The sequence below is a fragment of the Centropristis striata genome, chromosome 17 (assembly GCF_030273125.1).
Source record: "Centropristis striata isolate RG_2023a ecotype Rhode Island chromosome 17, C.striata_1.0, whole genome shotgun sequence".
Classification (NCBI taxonomy): domain Eukaryota; kingdom Metazoa; phylum Chordata; class Actinopteri; order Perciformes; family Serranidae; genus Centropristis; species Centropristis striata.
Genome location: NC_081533.1, coordinates 9,186,865 through 9,212,235, shown reverse-complemented (window position 1 = coordinate 9,212,235; position 25,371 = coordinate 9,186,865). Strand labels below are relative to the sequence as shown.

Below are 25,371 nucleotides of genomic sequence, written 5' to 3'. Positions count from 1 at the left end.
GAGAGTTAATCGGTATTTCAATTAAAACTCGAAGATTTTTTTTTTGGGCAAATTTGTGGTTTAAAATGTAAGTGTATAGTGAAGAAAAGTTAGTGTTTATTTAGCTTAATATAATTGCGACAGGTTAATTAATGAGTGGCAGACAAAACGAAGCAACTAATATCCCATTATATTAACTAATTTATAAGATATCTATACATTTGACATATTTTCTGCACGTTAAAAGTTATTATGTCGATTGAAAGTCCTGAATCTGAACGAAATAAACAGAAAATAGACTAAGACATGAAGCGTAGGCTACATTTTATTTTATAAACCTCAAAACAAAACGAACTGCAGAAAAAAAAGTTTTTCTACTCTGAACAGAAACAACGAGGCTTTAAAAACCTGGAAAAACAGCAGTGATAGATAGATAGATAGATAGATAGATAGATAGATAGATAGATAGATAGATAGATAGATAGATAGAAACCTTGAACAAAAATGTGTTTTCTAAACTTTCAAACACAACAAACTGCAGGAAAAAAAGCTTTTCAACTCTAAATAGGAACAAGGAGGCTTTAAAAATCTGGAAAAACAGCGAGTAGATAGATCTATATAGATAGAGAGCTAATAAAGCGTGTAAATCACCTGAAAACAACAAAAACAATCGCTTAATAAAAGGAGCTGAAACTCTGAGAGCTTCCATCTGTGTGACGCTGCGTGATTAGCCTTGAATGTTGCATTTGCACAAACAGAGAAGAGATAATAAGAAGAAAGAGGAGAGTCGCTAATGCAGCTAAAACTAAAAGCCTTTCGATCACGCTTTAAAAGCTGCTTCAATAAGAAGATTCAATATTTGACGCCATTACCGAGGAGACTTTTATCATTTACATTTTGTCTCACTTGAAGGTCAGGCAGCTTCCTCTCAGCCAATCAGCTGCAGCGGGAGGCTCGGGCCCTCCCATTAACACCCCTAGTGTCAGCACTAATGAGGGACACAGTGGCTAGTCTGTGCTCTCACACACACACACACACACACACACACACACACACACACACACACACGCACACACACACACACACACCTCCAAGTTTGAGTGCGTGTTTCATGGTTAGACATGAATGTGCTCCTGCAACAAGTGTGTTTATATTTCACTTTAAAATGCTGCTCCTCCTTCTAACAGTCACGGGCCTTGCATTTTATATTATTACGTGTGCGTGTGTGTGTGTGTGTGTGTGTGTGTGTGCGTGCGTGCGTGCGATGTTTTTACACAGATGGTAGCTGTTTTTATGATTATATGTTATTATATCCCTTTATTGAACCGTTTTATTTTGTTTTAGTTATTGCTGAGAATATAAGGGCATTTTGTTGTTAAATTTTACATAGACAGTGGCTATCTATTATTATTATTATTATTATTATTATTATTATTATTATATTTCGATTTTAATTCATCTCTTGATTGTATTGTTTTTTTATTATTTTTTAGTTATTGCTAAGAATGTAAGGGCACTTTGTTGTTAAATTTTCTTTATAAAATGGTTTTAAAAATCAATAACAATCCATGCATAAAGTGCTCCTTTTGTTATATAGATAGTGGCTATTTATTATTATTATTATTATTATTATTATTATCATCATTGTTGTATTTCATCCCATCATTGTATTATTATTTCATTTTTTGTTATTGCTCAGAATGTAAGGGCACTTTTTTTTTTATAATGGCAAAAAAAAAGAATAAAAAATCTATTGATAAAATGCTCCTCCTCCTAACAGTCATGGGCCTTGCATTTAAAAAAAGTTTAATTTATTTATTGCGTTTGTTTTGTCACATAGATGGTGGCTATGATTTTATTATAGTGCGTTTTATCCCTTTATTGAATTTTTATTTACATTTTTGTTACTGATAAGAGTGCAAGGGCACTTTATTATGTAAATTTTATTTAAAAATGGTGAAAACAAATAAAAAAATAAAAATCTATGCATGAAATGCTCCTCCAAACTGCACAAAAATCTAAATAAAGCCACTCAGTTTTACTTTGTGGGTTTATCTTCAAGTTTTTTCGCTTTGAAACGTGTCACTATCTGCAGCTTTCTCCCTCTCAAACAACACCTCTTTGTAGGCCGAGTGTCGTCTGCACACGTATTGACATGCGGGTTATTTATTTATGTGGAGATGTGTTGACGCAGCGCGCAAACAGACACGTTTTTGTTGTTCTCTTCGATCTGTGTGTGCATACTGAGCAGCGGCAGTGTGAGCAGTAAGTGCAGTAAGTGTTGTTAACAAGTGTCGGAAATGAAACACTTGAGGAGTTCAGGCCCTACGTTGTGCAAAAAATATGATAAAATCACATTTATAAATCGCAATACTTACACTTTTTTTGTAAAAATGGGCTCTCAAAATGAGTCTGAAATTCACAGGATGCAGCACAAATGCGCATAGTATGCTTTAAACCGTGTGTGTGTTGACGAGATTGCGTTTTTAAAACGCAACGCAGGGGGCCCGGGTTCGAGTCCAGCTCGGATCCCCTTCCTGCTTGTCTCTTTACCACTGTCAATAAAGCCGAAAAATGCCACAAAAATTCTTTAAAATCGTGGGCCACGATCCAGTTTATGCAACAAACACAAAAGTGCATATAATGTGCAGTCCAGAGCATTACTACAGCATGAGTCTATACTTTTATAAACGAGACGGAAACTCACAGTGACTCGAATTTAAATAATGCAGCGTTGCAGTGCGCTATAGAGGCTTTAAGTCAGTGCGTAAGTGGTGACGCACACAACAAACACAGAGGGGCTGGGCTGCACGAGGGTTTGAATGAAGCGCGCGGGGATGAATGAGTGCCATGAACTGTCTGCAGAGTCCAGAGGACCCGGATGCACCGGCAGGCCGGTAAAAGTCTGACGGCCTGCAGCAGAAACACACACACACACACACACACACACACACACACACACACACACACACACACACACACACACACACACACACACACAAACAGGTGCGCAGTGGAACATTTTATACTAGTTTATGGCGCCACGCTGCACACAAATACACGTTTATTTTTAATCTTAGCAAAACCAAGTTGTGCTTTTCTTGCGTATTTAGTGCAGAATATGAACTGAATCAGATGCAACCAATACGCACGACTACTTTCACAGATGCAAGATTTTACACAATTATTAATGATTAAGGACCTATTAGACTATAGGCTATATTAACGGACTAATGGTGCAAGTCTGAGGATGGATCTTTGGACATAGTTATAAAAGCGCAGGTGGTCAGAAGCATTAATGATGGCTACATCCCACTCAGAGGGAGGCTTTGCATTGCGCATGCTTGGTCGGACAGCTTACTGTGACTCCTACTGGAACCGAGCCATGTTAATGTAAATAGTTTTACCTGTTTTTTTTCTTACTATGACGAGTCAAAATCTGCTGTAAATGGTGCATAATATATCTGCAGGGAGACACAGGCGTCATGCACCTTTAAGGCCCTGATTGGCACGTGTACAAACCCTGGGCCTATGTATAGAGATCCTTTTTTTAGGGATACCGATATCGAATTTGGTGTTGTACTAGCAAATAGCTCGATCAGTATCGGAAGAAATAGAGCCGATCTAGTCGATTCAAGTCTATGTTTATATAGGGCCTACGCTGTAAAAAAAATAAATAAAAAAAAGTTATTTTCCAAAAATGCAATGTATTATTTTAGTTAGTTAGTTTCTCTTTAGATATTCTACCGAAATATATTTTTAAATACAGATATTTACAGTTTTCATCAATATTTTTTAAAAGAAATCAGAAAATAACTTACAGTTCTTTACTGTTATTTGACGGAAAGTCTTTTTACAGTTTTTCTACGATTTTTTTCTTCTTTTTTTTTCTTTTTTTACAGTGTACTGTATATATATTATGCACTGAAATTTGACCAATGTATTGCTGCATTTAATAGTTTTACACTTTAACTATATTGTCATTATATTGGCGTTCAGTCCCAGCTAGGCAAGAATCCTTGGCTTTTTTACTTTTAAGTCTTTTATTTCCTTTTTTAACTCTAACTCTGTTATTAAATTGAGATTTTTTATTACTATTTTATAGTTTTCATGTTTTTTTTAGTTTTTACTATATTGGTTTATGATTTTATTGTATTTTAATAACTGTACAGCATGTTCTTCAAATGAGGTTGATTTTTAAATGTGCTCTAAAAACAAACTTTGACTTGACTATACTGTCATAAAAAAATAAAAATATAATAAAGACACCTCATTCGGGTGGAAGAAGTCAAATTGGTGCATTCCTATTTTATTTTTATTTTTTTGTGTGCGATATATACATTTAAATTAGAAGTCCTGTTCCCCACAACGAACTGTAAATAACATATATAATATTTTGAGGCTGGTTTTGGTTCAGGATGTGTCCATTTAACACTTCAGCTGAATTATGTTGTGGGCGGGGCTTCTCCTCTGCTCCTCCCCTCTGATTGGCCAGAGAGCCAATGCTAGCCAAAACACTAACTTTAGCCAAACAAATACAATAAGCTAAAAATATATCGTTAAAATATCCTACAGGTTATGCTAAGGCCTCAACTAGCAACCTAGCTAGTTATTTACCGCTTTTATTACGTTTTTTGTTTTTCAAGTGAGCATGTTGCGTTCATTTATATGGGAGATTTTTATTTATTTATTTTTGCCAGATATTTTTCTTACCTGTGTTTCGGAGAGGTTGAGCTGCCTCGCCAGCTCGGTGCGCTCGCGGCCCACCACGTACTGGCACCGTTGAAACTCGAGCTCGAGCCGGTACAGCTGCTCGGCCGTGAAGGAGGTCCGGGTGCGCTTGGGCCGGTCCAGGTCCAGGCCTTTGGGCAGCACGATCTCCCGGATGGTGCCTTTGGCGTCTAAAAAAAACACAATAAAAACAAAGACTCAGGACACTTTGCACCACAAACTAACAGCAAATAAAAGTTTGCATACATTTAATATCATTACAACTCAATGAATGCGTATTTTGATTGAGGAAAAAACACATTTTTCAGCAGTTTTAGGCGACAAAACAGATGCTGGGGTGAATCTATAGGCTGTTTGGTGCAAGCTGGTGGAATATTAATGATTATGGCTACAGGTTAATAATAACGCGTCTTATAAACAGTGTATGCCGACATTCGTGTGTATTTTCTGGCACAAGGGAGTGTTAATAACACACCCTCTGCTCTGTGGAAAAACACCCCTGTCATTAATATTCATGCACACACGGGTGTAGAAAACAACGTTGTGTAATTGTGCTCAGTGGCACATAATAATGGCACCAAAACCCCGGTCTATAATATCAATGGTTTGGGAAAAGTTCACGAGTGTCCAAAAACACACACGCGCGTAAATCTACCGTGTGCGTGATGTTGCTCCATGTGACTTATATGTTTTCTTTCACTTAAAACTCAAATTGAATGCATTGAATCAGCAACTAGAATGCTTTATTGGAAAATATGAACAGTTTTAAGAAACAACGGCTGATAAAAACAAACATACACAGACAATCCTGCTCAGTTTGCCCCAGTTTCTCAACATCCGGGTGCTGACTGAAGTGTTTTACATTAAGTGGTGAGTGTGCAGATTCATTTCTCTCTGCATGACATTTAACTTCATTTAGGGCCAATCAGGAGCTTCACTCTGAACTGTTTCTGTGCGTCACTATCTACCCACAACAACAAGAGCGTGTGTTAGTTTTTGAGACAAACTATAGTGTTATTGTTCTGTTTTTTTCATTTGTTTTGTTATTTATTTTGTCGTTTTGTTCGGGGTGTCTGGCAAGTTAGTGTTATTATTTGTATTTTATTATACATTGAGTCATTTTTGTACACTGTTGGCAGACTATTTAATAAATGCTGCTAATTTATTTTAAGAATTGGCTGCTTTGATATTTGTTTCCAGAAAAAAATGTTTGAAAAAAAATCAGAACGCATTTAAATACAAGGAAAAAATATAAATAGTCTATTAAAAAGGTAGATTTTTATTGAATTAAAATATAGCAGAGATATCAGGATGGGCCAGGGGGATTACACCCCGCCCTGAAGCCCTCAAGTTATTGTCTACCCACTGTTTGAAAAGAAAAAAAAAATCCTAGTTTAATTTTGCTTTCATCGAAAAATTCAGAGGTTTTAAATGTTCGTTTCAAGCATTTAAACTTGTGTATTCCTCGCTGCACTGTAGGCCGGAATATTTGTTCGTATTTATCACATTGGATGGACGCGCAGGACAGACAACACCTCCTCTTTGTCCAGTGGGTTCGAGCTCATAAAATATGCACTCCAATAAAATATGAAGAGCTCTGAATTAAATATGAAACAAAACTGATTGAAGTGAACATCCATAGTGTTTCTACAGGAAGGGGAGGCCAAAACCAGGAGGTAACAGAGTTATTTATTTAAATATTCATATTTTTATTTATCTATTTATTTATTTATTTACATTGGCTATAGAGGAGAATTTAGGTTGTTATATAGGGCAGGTTAACGTACATTTAAAGCGTGGTTATATGGAGGTAAATAAAATATGTGAGGTATTTTAGGTGGAAACGACGTGCGTAAAAGGAAAAATATATATACACAACCTATAATTACATTTATTACAATTAAAATAGTCAACGAAACGCAGTAATTAATCAGCTACTACGCCCTAGTGTCTTTTTTTTTAATTCTCAGATGTATAGTGAGTTATTCTTCAGTGTTTGGTTACACTACAGGCCTATAAAACATGACGGAGATCTCAAGCTTTACGCAAGCAGAACGAAGTCTTTGCGTAAAATGTTACCAAGTGAGATTCTGCGCCAGATATGCAACGAACCCTCCTAATATACAGATATACATTTACACATTTAATTCACTATTTGACAAAAACGATCAGCCAGAGTGTGGTAGAAAGAGACCGAGCAGAGGAGGAAGCCAGCGGCTGTACGCAGACCTGCTGACCTCTCGGTGACCCCGGCCTCTCCGCATCCACACTCAGCTTTAAAAACACGTCCTGACACTGCAGAGCCTCGTTCACTCACTGTACAGTACAGGGTGTCCACCAAAGCCGGATCACACCCTCAAAAACCGGCTCCTTCTACAGGCCACTTCCTCCTTCTGACCGGACACAATAATAACTGATGAATATAACAACACATACACGCCAGATTCAATGTAAAAAACCCCACAAAACCCTAAAAAATTAATGGAGCAGGAGAGGAATAAGATTTTTAAAAAGCTGCTTTGCAGTTAACAGTAGCCCAAAAGTCTAATAATCACTGCATTTATATTAAAAATAAATAAAACCGACTATTCTTGAAGCAGCGATGACTTGCACAGGACCTGATCGCTGTGAAGGAGCAGCTTCTTTTCATATTTATAATCTTTCTTTCGCCATTTTCCACCTCCTCTCACTTCATTTACGGTCTAAAACAACTCGTTCTTGCATGATTTTTTATGCTCTGGCTAAACTCGCTGCCTGTGTGTGCAGCAGGACTCCGCGCCACTAAACGTTCAATAACAGACACTAACCAGCCAGCAGTAACCATAATATCCCCAGCAACCCGCCTATAACGGAGGATTGATAGGCCGACGTATTGATCGTGTCCACAGCTCACAGTTACACACACCGCGGCAGAAAACCTCCACACAATAACACTGGAAATGTAAAATCATGCTTTTTCTCTACGGACTTCTGAACGGAAGGTAAACGTGCAATCTGCATGAGTTTTTGTTCTTAGAAAGCATCAAATAATAAACATCTCCTTCACGATGAGACAAATTATTCCTCACACTGCTAATTATATAGTTTATACATCGGTTTTTTCACACCGAGTATTTTCTTTTTACGTATTTTAATCATAATTGCAAATATCCTAAATGCAATAACTTTAATGGCCTACACAAATGTGTGTGTACATATATATATGCCTATATATCTTGTCCTTTTTATTATTGCACCCTATAAACATACAACACATATTAAAATTACAGTTTAATTTCCCTTCATTTATCATGCAAACATGAATTAAATTAAAATGTTTCAGGCAATTCAGACTTTTAAATCGACCTTGATGATTATAGAGAATTTTTTAAAAATGGCAACAGATTTTGTGACAGTGTTTGCAGTGATTTTACTTTATTATGATGGTTTTATTTTTTATTTTAAAGAAAAGCTCAATTGAGAGGCTGCAGGCCTCCTGCAGGACAGGAGGGCGTGGACAGCCATAGTGAATTAAATATTATTGTGATGTTCATTAACACAACGTTGGCACACAAAGGCAATCAGCTGCTGACGAGTAACCTAACACACACACACACACACACACACACACACACACACACACACTAGTGTGTCATCGATGGAGAGGTAAATTATGTTTTTGTTGCTAAAAAAACCCAAACTGCCTACAGGGTGAATTTATCCTCATTTTATTTTTTCTTTGTTAGCATGTCTGATTTTAAACCTTCAGACGTTTTAAAGAGAATAGTTATTATTATTGTTACTATTATTATTACACCAAATTTGTGAGAAAAATAAACCAATATGTTCATATAAGCCTCTGTTTTTATTTAATCTCTAAAATATCTAATTTTAATGTCTTCATATTAACAAAAGAGTTGTCACAGCTGGTGCCAAACTATACATTTCACAGTGATTTAATTATAGATTGCAATATCTTCTTTCTCTATTTTAAATTAAGGTGTGGTGTTACACTCATTTAGGTAACACGGAAGTGAAAGCAGCCTATTGTTACCACAGCAGGAGCTTTTTGTTAAGGACACCCTGCAGCAGAGATGCCTTATAAAATATATGAATCATATTTTAAACATTTTTTTAAACTCAGGATATTTTATACTAACCCATTCAGGGTTGTTTTTATTGCCCCAAATTAAAGATATTTACATTTTTCTTTTATTATAGTAATTGCTGTAGCTGTCATACAGAGTGTGGGTGAAGCCTTTAATTAGGATAATTATTGTTTAGTGGATAAAATAACAGTGACGTTTAAATTCAGTTAGTTTGACGCACAGAAAAACACATTGATTTGTTTTCTTACCTCTCACTAATATCCTCCGGCAGTAGTCTGGGTCCACTCCCAAAAGTTTGTCGTGCCCGTCTTCGCTGGAGGACGTCGGGGTGGACGCTGAGGTCCCAGGGGTGTCGGTGGAGCTCTGAACCGGGGACCGGCTCCCTATCTCGGCGCGGCACTTTGTCTCCATCCGGTCCGGACACAGCGGGTTGGGTCCACAGCGGTGGTTCCCATCGCCCATCGTTGCCTGATCGAACATCAAGTGAAGTTCCTCTAAGATGCTTTATTTACTTCTCTGCTCGCTGCTGCTGCTGCTGCTCACTCTCTTCTTCCTCTACTTTCTTTTTTTGCAAGAGAGCATAACTCTCCTCTCCCTCCACACATGCACCAAAAATAAAAAGATTGGACGAAAGAAAGAAAAATAAAAAGTAGATCCAGCTATAAAGGAAGCATGCGGTCCTGCAGCGAAACCAGGGTGCGCTTCTTCTTCAGGTGTCGCGGCATGACGCGCCGGCCGGTCCGGAGTCCAAAAAACCCGAAGCGGCGAGGAGGGAGTCAGGAGGAGGAGGAGGAAGAGGAGGAGGGGGTGCAGGGAGAAGAAACCTCCTGCTCTGACTATCAGAAGAAATGCATGGTTGTTAGGTACATGGGGGCGAAGCAGATCTGTGGAGGAGCTGGGAGGAGGTGCCACACACACACACACACACACACACACTGCTCACCCACGGAGAAATAAAAAGAGAGGCGGCGCGCGGTCACAGTTCACCAAAGTTTCTGTCCGGAGCCTGTTACTTCACCCCGGTCACATCCGCTGCATCTGCCGGTCCCGGTGCATGCTGCTGCCGGTGCCACATAAAGGGGGTCGGTGGTCTTCAGCTTTTTCAGGAGAGAAAAGATGTCAGGCTCGGGGGTGGAAATGCTAAATTTGCTAACAAATGTGTCAAAGAAGTGTCAGTTTTTCTGCTTTGTTGTTGTTGTTGTAATAATTTGCTTTATCACGTCTGCAGCAGCGCGAGGAGGCTCACGCACCTTGCCTGCACGCACAGAGCAAAGCAGAGATGTTGGTGTGTGGAGAATATTTGTGGTGACACCACCACCGTGCACTTTTGCAAGAGGCAGGAACCACGTACGTCACTTCCTGCCCACGCAAGGGTCGAAGCTGATTGGTGCAACCGCGCAGGGCAGGTTTTGACAGGAGGATGAGCGGCGCTGCAGAGCGGGATCAGGATCAGCGGCGGAGACATGAGACGATGGCTGAGAGCAGCTCTGTGTGCAGCTCCGTCACACTCTCACTCTGTTTGTGAGTGCAGCGCAGTTTAACAATAGACTGCTGACCCACTCAGGTAAATCACATTTAAAATGAACCACGGTTTATTCAATTTAGATCTAAAAAATATCACGAAATAACTGAATTTAGTCAACATGCAACGCCAATATGCAGAGCTTATATCCTGTGCGATTATATTTATATATTTTCTACACTGCTGTACACGAAGTATATTATATATAAGGTATACATCTATTTTATTTGTCTTTTTGTCATTTTTATTTTATTTTTTAGCCCAGGATAAGACAATATATAGAGGCCAATAAATTATTGTTTTTTTATTTTAAACAGTGGGTAATTATGAAGTATTTATAGATATTTTATTTGTTTTTGACTTTAAAAAAAAAAGTTTTTATTGTTATTTATCTCTCAACTTTTTTCTTGAACCAAGTACATTTCCAATCTGTGAGATCCATAACTGACAGAAAACAATCTTATCAAGTATATAGACCCAGTATCGGACAATATATAAAGGCCAATAAATTATTTTTTAATAAACAGTGGATAGTTATTCAGTGTATATAGCTATTTTATTAGTTTTTTGTCTTTTTATAAAAATGTATATTTCATTTTTATTTATCTCTCTAAATAAATTTCCAACCTGTGGGATCCATAACTTTAAAAAAAAAATCTTAAAAAATAAAAAGAATCTTATCGAGCCCAGTAGAGGACCATATCTAAAGGGCAATAAATTATTTTTAATAAACAGTGGGTAGTTATGCAGTTTATATAGCTATTTTATTTAAATTTTAAATTATTTTTATTTATTTCTCCCATTTTTAATTGAGCTGCTTAATGAAGTTAATTTTCCTTCTTTGGCATCAATAATTAATTTTTATTTATTTATCTATCATATCCAGCCCAATGTTAGACAATATAATAAAACCAATAAACCATTTTTAAAAAATATTGGATAGTTATGATTTTATTTGTGTTTCTATTCTCATAAAGCCTTCTATCAGTGCAAAATGTGTCTTCTCAGTTATTTTAAAATGCCTGATGTATCGCACAGTTTACTTTTTTATTATCTGATTCAAGAGTGTAAGGGCAGTGGGATATGGGAGCTTTAAAAATAAGATGTTACTTGACTTAAATATTCATTAAGCATGGGGCGTTCTGCCATAAAAAAAGCTCTGAAATCTAAAATTCTGGGTTGAGATTTCAACTGAGTTGTTTCATGTTGTTTCAGATCCCATAAGAATGAAACTCGGCATAAAACACACAATAAGTTGTAAGTTTTTCATCAAAATTGTCATTTTTTGACAAGAAAATGTCCAAATTATCGACACAAATTATCACCATAGTATAAAAATAACATTTTGTCCTTTTAACAACTTGTATTCACATTATTTGTCACATTTTTAAGGATGGATGCAACATAAAAAAACACAATAACGTCACAAACTAAAGCCTGAGGAAGGAGTTCTGAACAAAAATAAATCACATTCAACATGTTAGATGCTTTTTAAAACATGATTTCTTCTTTAGAAATGCCTCCTCTAACTCAGAGTTTAAACATTTACTAAGTATGGTGCGTTGCTCTGCTATAAAAAGCAATAAAATCTACTATTCTTGGCTGGATTTCTGCTTCTTATGTCCACAAATTATACTTCAGAAGATGATAATGAAAATCTGGAGGAAAAACACCAAAAGAGTTGTGAGTGTTTGGTCAAAATTGTAAAAAAAATAAATATATATAAGTAATATAAGCAAAAAACATCCCCTGTTTGAAATAATATACTGACCCTCAGCCATGCACACAAGTCACATCCTGACAATATATACACTCAAAGTTATTGCACTCAACAGGTGTTCCTATTATTCTGTCCACACACACTTTATGATCTGCTGATGGCACCCTGCACTCCTGCAGAGCCTCGCTGTTAAACACACAATCTGACTAAAAGGAGCATAAAGTGAGCTTTCTATTTGTTTTGCATTGCAGATAAAAACGCCTCATTCACACTCATTTACTGTCATTTTACTGTATGTATGTATGTATGTATGCAGAGGCGTCTGCAGCCTGCAGTTTGTTATGATTGTGAGATAATTTCAGTTGCAGGAATGACAGTAACACTGGGTGGAATTTCCTCTTTACAGGTGAAACAGAGAGAGAGAGAGAGAGAGAGAGAGAGAGGGGAAAAAGAGGGGTGGATTTTGAGCGGGATTATATAATTATAGTTTTGCCATGTGTGTTTTTTCTTATTTTTCTTATCCGAGGCCGTAATTACTGCACACAGCCATGGGTCGTTACTCCTTTCAGCTGGCCTAATCTCACACAGGATGAATAGAAACTGTCAATCAGACGCTGCACTCAGCAGCGAGACAAGAGGGGACTGATTGCTGCTGCTGTGCTGACACACACACACACACACACACACACACACACACACACACACACACACTCTTCCTCCTTCTCTCCACTGTTTTTTCTCCCCTCTCTCCCTCCACTGATGCACAACTAAAAACCCTCCAAAAAGCAGATTTGAACCACGTTTAACTTTCCTGAAGACGCCTCACATGTTGATGTCGGTCTTTAGCCGTGTTAGGAAACATTTTTTTGTGCCGTGATTATAATATTTTAACATCCGGAGGGACGTTTTAATGGCTGCAGACAGAAGTATGACACACAGGATGTTTGCCTCCTCAGTAAATGTTGTAAAATAGGTGGAAAAAGTTTGTTATTAGACGATTCTTTTAATATATTTACTGCCGGATATTGTTTTGTCCGTATTGATCTTCTATACTATTAGTGGTTTATTAGCACTCATACATAGCAGTATTTTAAGGTTCTTGTACTTGTGTACACTGTTACAAAAAAAATAATAAAAAAGGTAAAAAGTCTGGCAGCAAAAGTTGTCAATCACTTACCTTCAAATAACAGTAAAAAAGAGATAATTCCTTTAAAAATCTATATAATATGCAGTAAATATTCCTATTTATAAAATATATATCTTTAGAATAACTAAAGGCCTTTTTAAACTTTTATTTGACATTAAGTATTTGACAACTTTGGCTGCCAGACTTTTTATAATTTTTTTATGATTTCTTTTACCTTAAATTTAAAGTTTTACTGTAAGAAAACAGAGAGTTGTGGCATTTTACTTGGCTGAATATATATAAAAAATACATAAAAATGAGCTCCATATCTACCAGAAAGAATAAAGTCACGTACACATTATGATCCAGTGATATTATACATTTTGTTCTGAAACATCGAGGAGATTTTGCATTAAGAGTACTTTTATTTTTTGTGTTTTTCATACATTTTTAAACACCTTTCTACTTTTATATTCTTTGTGAGATTGTACATGCTGGATTTTTAAACTGTGTCGTTGCTGTTTTTACTTAAATAAAAAATCTTCTTCCCTCACGAGTACTTCAAGCACGACTTTTACCCGTAACAGAGTATCCTTGAGACAGCTTTCTCCTTTTGTATCACTTTTCCTCTTTTTAATTGACTTCATCAGGAGGAACTATCAGTTACTTTTGGCTGATCTATATGCCATGAGATAGTTTCTTTGGAATAATTTCAGTATTGTCTAGTTTTTATTATAATCTGAAAGCCCCTACAGCTTGAAAACTCGGCCCTTTATACGTTTTTTTTTCCTTAATGATGATCAAATCTAAAGTAATTCCTCTAAACTTCAGCTTTTATTTGAATCCAATTCCGCTTCATTACTGCAGATAAAATGATATTTGATTCCTATAGTCAGATCTGCTCCCTGCCTGTATTTCCCCGCAGGCCAAAAAGGAAGAAAAAAAATGTTTATTTGCACCACGCACCGCCTGCCTCATCTCCTCCCCCCTCATGTGCGGCTGGATTGCGGCCTCGTGGAGATGAATCTGATCAATCAGATCAATCAACAGAGATTACTGTAATCCCAGAGGTCAGAGGGAGGGCACCGGGCCACTCAGAGTTCACACATCCCACACAGGCTGCACACAAATCTGTGCAGGAATGGCAAACATGTGTCTGCATCATGCAAACTTTCATTTTAGATGGTCTAGACAACAAAAATATGATCTATATCACAATGAATGCATGCATTTATGATTTCAAGCATTTATTAGAGGCAAATGCTGCTGTATGTGTGTGTTTTTTTTAATTTTACACTCTACATAACAGTTAAAAGTCTGGCAGCAAAAGTTGACAAACACTCACCATTGTAGGTTATTTTACAGATTATTTCCTTAAAACATGGATAATATGCAAGAAATATCTGTATTTTTAAAAAAAAATGTGTATTTGAAGAGTAATTACTTTAATATGATGGTGTTTGGCAACTTTTACTGCCAGACTATTTTTACAATAGAAAATTGCCTTCATTTTTCTTAAGCAACGTGATGTATATTTTTTAGTATTTTTTACAACAAGAATTCTCTGTAATTTCACATTTAAAGACCATTAGACAATTGAATAAAACTGTAAAAAAAATCTATATTGTCGTATTATATTAATTTACATATTTAAGTGTCAATTTCATGGTTAATATTTGTAATAAAATAAAATAAATTACAATTATTTGCACTTAAAGTACAAAAAAACAAGGAAAGTCCTTTAAATAATACAGTCAAAGTCTGGAAAATAACTTTTTATTTTATTTTTTTACAGTAGAGCCGTATAACTGCTGTTGAACCTGGACACTTTGAGGGTTTATTTGGATGCAGGAGAGAGAAATAAATGAAGGCTCAGGTGTTTATGCAGCTTTGTTGGAATAAAACTCGGGAGGAGGAGGAGGGATGTAAAATATGCGCATGAGTGTGATGGACACGCAGCTTTACGTACCATTTATGATCCACATTAACACACACTGACCTCTTCTTTATGAGAAATAAAAGAAACAATTTGTCCTCTTATAATGTGTCTATTCTATTCTTTCTTGGTCTCAAAAGGTCATAAACGTTACTCTTTAAACTTGTATTAAGATGCACAATGTTACGGTTCAGTCAAAGCAAGAAATGATGATTTACAACACATGTGCAGTTTATCTGCTGTATAAAGTAAATTACACTGCAGTGCAATCTAAGGAAACTATAATATTTATATTATATTTCTATTAGAAACCTGCAGCTGTAGAATCTATCATTTCATCCAAACGAATGGATAAAAATGCACATTTCTGCAGCCACGTCGTGCAGAACTTTACTTTATTTTAACGAAATTTAATCAGTTTAAAAAAAATAAGTGTATTATTATTAGTAGAAATTTCATAATTTGTAGCTACTAAGTGCTACTAAAACCTCGGCTTAGTTTTTAAAGCGTACACGCTACGTGAGAGTAAAAAATACGTCTTTCATATCCATTTAGATTCACTGACCGTCACTGAAGTCTTCCGCTTAATCTCAAACCACAAACCATAGATAAATAATTCATTTTACCTTCAAAATAAATACCTAAGCATAGATTTATCCATAATTAAATAAAATAAAGTTTTTAAAGATTTAATTACGGCTGTGACATTTTACAGCAACACAAAAATAATTAGTTAATGTTTAAATAATTTCAAAATAAAGGATTAGGATGAATTATTTTTAACAGAATAGTAATATTTCTGTCTTGAAAACAGCTGCAGAGTTGAACGATATTTATTACCAAAACGTGAATTATTGAGACGCTGCAACAGAGCTCATGGTTAATGCATTTTTAATAACACTATTAACAATAATTAAACAGCCGATAAATAGACTGCAAAGCTGTTTTATTTCGAATCATCATTTAAATACTTTTTTTAAACGTTTATGTTGTTAGAATACAATCGCACACAGTTACAGTCAGAAGACAGATAACCAATAACTAAAAATATAATAATTAATAATTAAATATATCTCTTGCTCTTTTCTTACACAGCGGATCGTCCGCAGCTCTGCAGCTCGGAGGCTCAGCTCGGTGCAGCAGCAGTGGAGCGGAGCTGGTTTGTCCGAGTGGAGCTTAAAGTGTCCCACAGACAGCAGAGACTCTGTGCAGAGTTCCTGCAAACTTTTCCTTTCTGATCACAAACACACGCAGTTAATAGTCTTTAAATCTCCCCCTGCACCACCCAAACAACCACTCACGACTTCTTCTTGTATATTTTACATTATGAAACATGAAAAACATGCACGTTTAGCGTTACTGACGCATTTAGTTAAGACCTGGTTTTCATTTTGTTAAATCTGAAAAATAAAGTTTTACTTTTAAGCTTTTCAGTACAAACTCGCAGCCTCCGAATGGCCCTTAATAACACGAGGAATTTAAATAAAACAAATATAATACAATCAGGAAGCTACATGTTTACAATGCACCATTATAATTGGTATAATGTATATTTATCTTGTATTAAGTATTGTATTATTAAGCATTATTAGACACTTTTGTGTTCAAACAGACTAAAATCTGTTTTTCTGTTCCTTATTTTTTTTGAAGGTGCATTTCCATATATTAAATTACTAGTTTTATTATAAACATTATTCATATTGACATTAGTTTCATTAAAAGCAACGTTAAAATGATGTTTGCATGTTAGTTCATCAATGATTCTGCACTTTGAGAACTTTTTTGTTTTGCTGGGATGCAACTGAGTACATTTTTACTCAAGAACTTACAATTTTTGAGGTACTTTACTTCCATTTCATGCTGCTGAATACTTCTTGTTGAAGCCAATATTGTACTTCTCACTTCTCTATATTTGTTTAATTAACAACAACATAAACCAACTAACAAATGATGATTTATTATTATGCATTAAAATACTGGAAATATATATATAGCTCCACATTTACCAGAAACAATAAAGTCATGTGCACATTATAATACAGTGAGTTAATCATAATAATATTTTATTTGTACAGTGCTTTAAAATATACTTATACACTTTATATAATAAAAATAAAAGCAAGAAACAGCTCAGGCCAGTAAAACCAATGACATTCAGAACAATCTTTGTAACAATATATGTATATATGATAAAAACAGCAATAGGCTTAGTGTTATTGATGCATTTAGTTGTGTTTAATTTACATTTTCAGTATCAACGGTCATTAAAAAGTGGTAATATAATGAACTGGAAACGAGCCAGAGAGAAGAACCTGCCTTTTTGGACTTTTATTTTGTTAAATCTGAAAATAAAAGTTCAACATTTAAGCTTTCCAGCCTCCTAGTGCACCTTAATATCCAGAATTATCTTTATTATAAGGACAGCAAAAACTTGTTTGATATTTGCACACCAGTTAGCTCGTCCTGTTCAACCTGCTGCTTTATAATGGAAGGCATGTTGCTGCACTTTATTAATTTTCTCCTGGTATTTATAAGTTATGAGGCTGTCCATATTTGCAGTTTAAGCAAAAACCTTCTCACAGATTTCACTGATTAAAATGTTTTTTATTTATCACACCTCCTGAGTTAAAATAAAAAGCATTTTGTGACCGAAATGTCTTAAAGTGATCCTAAATTCTTCAAATCTCAACATAATTAATACTTTCTGAATCTTGAAAGCATCAAATATTTGTTCATTTGCAAACGGCCCTGAATAAACAGAAAAAGAAAGTCATATTTATTTAAGTTTGAGAGGCGGATAAATGCAGGAAAAAAGCATGAAAACACTGTTTTAAATAATTCAAGGTTTATTCAGCAAGTAATGAGAAATAAAAATGTGTTTGTGACCATTTCAGACTCATGTTAAACCATCAAAATGTGTTTTTAATTGGTGTCATTTCAAATATTCTTCCATCTTAAATTACAATTCTGACTGTTAAGTGTTGAAATAAAAACTCCTGCACACTGTAGATATTTAATTATCACTTTATATACACATTTAATGAGATTATTTTGATCTGTTTACTGAAATGTTAATTTTGAATATCTCAGTGTGTGTAAAAAATATTAAAAAAGAAACAGTTACAGATTTCCTACCTCAGTCTGGTGCAGAGACTTGGTAAAAGTACAATAAAACCGCAATAAAAGAGTCTTCAAACTACATTTTAATATTAAAAACAGGTTAATTCTCTCATATTTGTCTCAGTGAGGAAAGTTTAAATGCACAATGTGTTTCCAATAAATTAAAATTCTCTTTAAACAGAACAGATTTTACGCTCCGTTTGACACATTAATACCGGTTAATCTTTTAATAATCCGAAATTCTAGGAAAACTTTCACCTTTATCTGAAAATGTGATATTTTATTGTTATTCTAATCTGCCCTGGTGAGATTATATTGTGTGTATCCGAGGTGGGAGCGGTGTGGTGGTGTGCGGCGCCACCAAGTGTTCCTGCGAGGAACTGACACGAGACGCAGCAAAACTCAAACATACACGCATTTTTTATTCAGTTTTGACATTAAAAAATACAAATCACACACCCACACAGAGAAACAAGATATCGACAAATAAACTGCTACATTCTTCAAACAGTAACCTACTGAGCATTACACTAAGAAGGAACAGAGCAGACTTTGACCTAATACAAGCAAACATCAAATAAATGGATTTAACCCTCTGAACCCCAACACAACGTTTCTTTTGCTCTTTTTACATTTTACTCACAGTGGCCTTGTATTTAACTGCAATATACAATATTTATATATAATATATAAGTCCTGCAGCTCCACGGAATCAGCTAAATGATGGCTAGAAGTGGGAACAAATCAAAAATGTCTTTTGTGAAGAAAAACACAGTTATAATGATGTAAATCATTAAAAAAGAAAAACGCAAGTTGAATTTCTCTCAAAAATATATTTTTTTAAATTGTAATAAAATGGAATTCATATGTAAAACACTTTTATAAGTGCCCACAAGTGTCACAAATATTGGAATAATAAATTGTGTCTCCACATGCTGTACATATTGAACTGTATATATTTTTACAGCCTCTCCTGTCCTCTCCTCTCAGCTCTGTGTAAACAGATTTTCAGTGAATATTTGTCACGTGACCGTTCGTCTCAGCAGAATCAATCATGGCTTCACAGTGTCTCTGAGGAGCAGAATTTAATGTTTTTAACAGGATCTAGTTATTACAAATGCTTTATTTGTGTAGACGTTTTAAAATGAGACTTACATAATGTCATTCTGGCAGAAATATCTCAATTTAAAGCTTCATTTTGGTAACTTTTTCTAACTATAACTTTCATAACCTATGATCCGTTCAAAAACTGTCGGAAAGTTCAATTTTCGACGACAATGCCTGCTTTAACAGTTTCTTTCTACAATAAACAGTGTTCTGTTGGCAACCTTTTAAAGAAAACACATTTTTGTTGGGGTCCAAAGGGTTAATCGGCACTACACCCACAGAGAAATTACACACAGAATAATTTCCTTTAAGGCTGATGTTTTCAACAGGGGATGACAGAGAAATGTCGATGCGGATGAAATGTGATGGATTCTGTTAACAGAAGGGAGACGACTGCAGCCAGATCATGGCACAAATGTAAAAAGAAGCAGAGCTGACAGAGATGGAGCCTGTCAGCTCTTTCTGATCTGCATTCGGAGTGATGAGAGACAAAGAAGATGAGGAAGAAGTGAGATTTAACACTGGGAAGAAGCTCCACACTGGTCCAAAAATGAGAAACAGGACGATGAAAGGCACTTTGCATGTTCTGAAGGCTTCATGAAGTCAAACATAAAGAAACAAATCCTCCAAGAACTCGAATGATTATTTCTTATTGTTGATTAATTTAATAATTGTTTTATTTGATCAGTGGATTAAAAGTTCAGAATCTCAGAGAAAGAGAGAAAAAAATGTCCAAAGTTGTGTCTTTAAATGTCTTGTTTTGTTTGACAAAGATATTAAACTAAAAGATAATTTGAAAAAAGAAACTAGGAAAATCTGAAACCAGATGTTTGTCATTTTGGCATGGGAAAAAATATCTTAAATCATTCATCAATTATCAGAATTAATGCAGATTAGAGAAAGGTATCATTAAGGATGTTATTAATACCAATTTTGACACTGATTCGACATTGACTCATTAGCTTATCGCTACTTTTCTTTCACTTATTGAGACAATTTAGAGCAAAAAATAAAGACATTAACAGATTCAACAGTAAATTGAGCTCCATCCAAAGTTTTTTCATCATTAGGGCATGGTTAGAATGTGAAAATGTCAGCTATATTATACTGAACTAATGTTAAATATTATATATCATAAATACAATATATCAGTATTGACCAGTCAGGAACTGGTACCAAATGAATATCAATCCTCGACATTCATCCCTGCTGCAGATTAAGTCTTTGTTGGTTCATAAATCCATGAATTAACTTAATTTCAGCTCTATTTAACATCCTTAAAAACAGCCAACAGCTTTGAGCAGTACGCTGCATTTGTGATTAAATCTTTTATATTTATTACAAATATTTGCAGCTCAACCACAAAACAGAAGTGTTTTAAAGATGTAAATTGTGGGCTCTTATTAAGCTTGCAGTAGATTTTTGGTGTCAGTTCCTTCCCAATAAAACACAAAATACTTCTTTCTAAATGCAGAATTGTATACAAATGTTTAACAATCATACACTGTAGAACCATCCCAGAAAAAGAACACCATTATTTGACGAATTATTCAGTTTTTTCCAAAGACAGAATCATTCCTTTTATTGCTGCTGCAAATGCTTTACTCAAAGACACCAATATAAATAAGTTCACACTTGTTTTTGGGATTTCCTGCTAAATTAAGAGCAAAAGCTGTATTTTCACAACATAAACCTCACATATAGAGGATATTTAAATTGGTAAGAGTGACCAAGTTGGTTTCTTCTTTCAAATAGAGATCATAATGCAGCAGTTTGTCCAAAAAACTGCCTTTCAAAAAAGCCTTCAGTTTGGAGGAGCTGCTCTTACAGTGGTCTGCAGTGTCCCCTTGTGGTCAAACAGAGATATTACAGGCTCAGCATTGATAAGGTATTTTTTCTTTCTGAATTTTCCGGGTTTATATTCCTTCCTATAGATTCATTTTAAGCTACTTAATTAATAAAAGAGCCCTTGTTTACTCCCTCACCTGTAAATCCATGTGGGATCAGTTTGCACAAGAGTAAAAAGGGTGAAAAGTGATCGGAGGCTGCAGTGATTCAAAGAGCGCTGCTGCCCTCTAGAGGTTCAATCAGGAAAGCACAGATAAACATCATCATGGGTGCAAAAAGAAAAGTGGGAAGAAGCTGAAAAAAAAAACCTTGTTCAGATGCTGTTGATGTGGTGAAATGTTGCAGCAGAGGAATGTTTTTAATGCAAATGTTCAAATCCAACACTGAACACTATGTACATTACGTGGCACTAAATCAGTTGTGTGTGTGGACACGTCTTCCTATTTGGTGTGTGTTTGATTTGGTGTTTGTGTGTGTTTGTGTACACTCTCTATGATAGCAGGTGTGTTTATGTGTGTGTGTACTTCAGCTGGATAAGCTTTAGTCGAATCCCTGCCAGTCGCTCTGTTCAGAGTCGTACTCCAGCTCCACCCCAATGCAGCGCACTCCCTCCAGCAGCATGGGCGTCCCGTGGTGACGGTCTACACACACACACACACACACACAGAGACAAAGTCATCCATACGTGTTAGACATGTTGATGTGGTGGAGCAGCGGCAGTTCTAGACCAATTTTACTGTGTGTTTAATCAGAGGGGCACATGAAAAAACGGCAAAGATGATATTTAAGCATTCAAAACGTTTATTTTAGCTTATTTAAAAATCTCATTTCAGTATATTTGGAAGATAAAAATACATTGATTGAAACAATGAGACTCACCAACAATAACAATTATTTTTATATGACAATGACATTTCTCATTTTTGTGCACAATTACTTTTTTTTATTTTGAAACGGCAGTACATTGAGAATGATCTTTTATATATATATACATATATATATATATATATGTATATATATATATATACATATATATATACATACATATACACATATATTCCATCCGTCCATCCATTTTCCTCCACTTATAGTTATTTTATTATATATATTTATTTATTTATTGCTTGCGTCTACATATATATATATATATATATATACATATATATATGCACATACATATATATATACACATATATATACACATATACATACATATATACATACATATATACATACATACATATATATACACATACATATATATATATACATACATATATATATATATATATATATATACATACATATATATATATACACACACATATATATATATATATATACACATACATATACATATATATATTCACAATTAAACTATTATTCAATGTACACATTCTGGGTTCCTTTTGTGTACAATGACATATTGTTTGGACAATTGTTGTTCATTATTGAAATTGATCATTTCATTATTATATTATGTATTAATTTGACACAGGGGCCACAGCAGGGGCCGAGGGCTTCTTCACAGGAGCAGTGGCCCCTGGAGGGCCCTGTGTAGAACCGCCATTGGGTGGGAGAAAATATCAATACAGGAATATCCCGCATCACTCCCTTTTGTGACACATGAAGGATTCACTGACGCCAATTATAGATTTTTTTAATAATCTGGGATTTAATTGTGTTTTCTTTAAGAGATCACCAAAAAAACACAGCTTATCGTTGAATGAAACTGTAAAAAGGTATTGTCATCAGAAAAGAAGCTCTTAAATAATTCACTGATTATCAAAATTAATGCAGATTTGAGAAAAGTCATTAAAAATTGTATTAACACCAATTTTGACACTGATAATGCTTCTCGCTACTTTTCTTTTACTCATTAGGACAACTGTGAGAATTTAGAGCAAATGAAGACGTGAAAAGATTCAACAGTACATTGAGGTCCGTCCAAAGCTTTGTCATCATTAAGGAATGATTTAGAAATTTGAAAATGTCAGCTATATTAAAATGAATTAATGTTAAATAGTATACACCATAAATATAATATATCAGGATTAACCAGTCAGGAACTGGTATCAGTTGGAACTTTCCTTGGACAGATCGTAGGTTACGAAGGTTTTCAGAAACTATCAGATGAAGTCAGGGTTAGTAAAAAATAATGTGTGCGCGCTGAATTTAACACGTACAATAATTTATTTTAACCATTTGTGGAGTGGTTGAGTAGAACCACTACTTTTTATACTTTGACTGCTCACTATTCGACTTTTTACAGTGTAAAATTCCTCATCATGTATGCATTGGTGGTTCAGTGGTAGAATTCTCGCCTGCCACGCGGGAGGCCCGGGTTCGATTCCCGGCCAATGCAACATCCTTTTCATCTTTTCACCATGTGACAGACTGCAGACACACATCAGTAGTTTTTAAATTTTAGAAAACATTTAAAACAGTACTTACAATAATTAGGCCTGCAACATGACTGTGCAAGTCTTAATATATACGGTTTTACATTTCTTAATCTTAACGACACAAAAAAACATTAATTCATTCATTAACCTTAACTGCTTATCTGCACTGGAGCCGATCCCAGCTGATATTGGGTGAGAGGCGGGGTACACCCTGGACAGGTCTCCAGACTATCACAGGGCTGACACATAGAGACAGACATTTACGCTCTCATTCACTCCTACGGGCAATTTAGAGTCACCAATTAAACCTAAGTGCATGTTTTTGGACTGTGGGAGGAAGCAAGAGAACCCGGAGAGAACCCAGGCTGACACAGGGAGAACATGTAAACTCCACACAGAAGAGCTGGAGTTGAACTGGCGACCCTCTTGCTGTGAGGCATAATAATAATAATAATAATAATAATAATAATAAAGAAATTAAATAAATTAATAAAAATAAATAAATGGGTTTTACAGTTTTTAAATTTCTTGATCTTATTAATACAAAAAAAATAATTAAATTAAAAAAACTAATTACAATGTTATAGAAAATACATAAAAAAATAATTGTATTAAATACATTTAAAACTTGAAAGGCATATTTCATAAATATAACGTTTTAACTTGCTTTACATTTCTTGATTTAATTAACAATTAAAAAAGAATTAAAAAATAAATTTAATTGTTGTAAATAAAGAAATTAAAAAAAGAAATTTCAATAGAATTTGAAAAATTAACTTTCAAGGCAAATGTTTAGAGGAATATTAACATGACTGAGTATAATAATAATAATAATATTTATAAAGAAATTAAATAAAGAAATTAAAAGAAATAAATGTGTTTTACATTTCTTGATCTTATTGACACAAAAAAATTATAGAAAAACAAATATATGTCATAAAAATACATTTAAAAATGAATTTTAATAAATACATTATAAACTTTTAAGTATTTAATATACAAAATGTTTTACAAGCTTTACATTTGTTGATTAAATTAACAACTAAAAAATGAATTAAAAAATAAATTAAATTGTTAAAAAAACTGAAATTATGACAGAAATGTAAATTAACCTAAAAAATTACATTCAAGGAAATTTTTTTGGAGGAATATTAACGTGAATGAGTATAATAATAATAATAATAATAATAATAATAATATAATAATAACAAAGAAATTAAAAGAAATACATGTTTTAGATGTTTTACATTTCTTGATTTCTTTTAAGGAATATTTTATATATATATAATGTTTTAACTTGCGTTACATTCCTTGATTTTATTAACAACAACAAAAATGTATTAAAAAATAAATTAAATTGCTGAACAAAAAATATTAAAGAAATGCATTTAAATGAAATTACTTTCAAGGCAAATTTTTAGAGGAATATTAACACGTCTTGATGTCTTTAACAATGGATTTAAAAACTTTTCTTGAATTTTTTTCGCCGCAGCAGTTACCACAACATCCAGTAAGTGATGTCTTCAGTATGTAACTATATTTAACGTACGTTCAGCCGCATGATGTTTTATCACATGTATTGAGTCACTGACAGAGTTTAATCCTTTGATCTGACCGTAGCCAGGCTTCAGTTACACACAGACATCTGGACAGATGTTCCAGCGCTTTGTGATTAAAAATAACCACTGAGCGACACAGCCAACATCCTCAAGCATGTTCATATATATAAAAACACACACACACACATACACACACACCAGCTTTACTATTTTTTACGGCAGCACCGACA

General features: G+C 34.6%; 2 protein-coding genes and 1 non-coding gene across 4 annotated transcripts in view; 1 reads left to right on the top strand and 2 right to left on the bottom strand.

Moving 5' to 3' along the window:
- Positions 1-10,514, bottom strand: part of vax2 (ventral anterior homeobox 2) — a 38,244-nt gene extending 27,730 nt beyond the window's left edge. The window contains exons 1-2 of the mRNA XM_059355324.1: positions 9,047-10,514; positions 4,693-4,880 (exon numbers count right to left, since the gene is read on the bottom strand). Coding sequence (XP_059211307.1) covers positions 4,693-4,880; positions 9,047-9,278 — 420 coding nt within the window. The 5' untranslated portion in view covers positions 9,279-10,514. The remainder of the gene's footprint in view (positions 1-4,692; positions 4,881-9,046) is intronic.
- Positions 10,515-19,414: 8,900 nt separating this feature from the next.
- LOC131989586 (adipose secreted signaling protein) overlaps positions 19,415-25,371 on the bottom strand; it is a 57,014-nt gene continuing 51,057 nt past the window's right edge. For both annotated transcript variants that reach the window (XM_059354856.1, XM_059354855.1), the window contains exon 6: positions 19,415-21,818. In XM_059354856.1, the coding sequence (XP_059210839.1) occupies positions 21,718-21,818 (101 nt within the window). In that variant the 3' untranslated portion in view covers positions 19,415-21,717. The remainder of the gene's footprint in view (positions 21,819-25,371) is intronic.
- On the top strand, positions 23,472-23,542 carry trnag-gcc (transfer RNA glycine (anticodon GCC)). The gene has a single exon. It is a non-coding gene; the product is annotated as a tRNA-Gly (tRNA).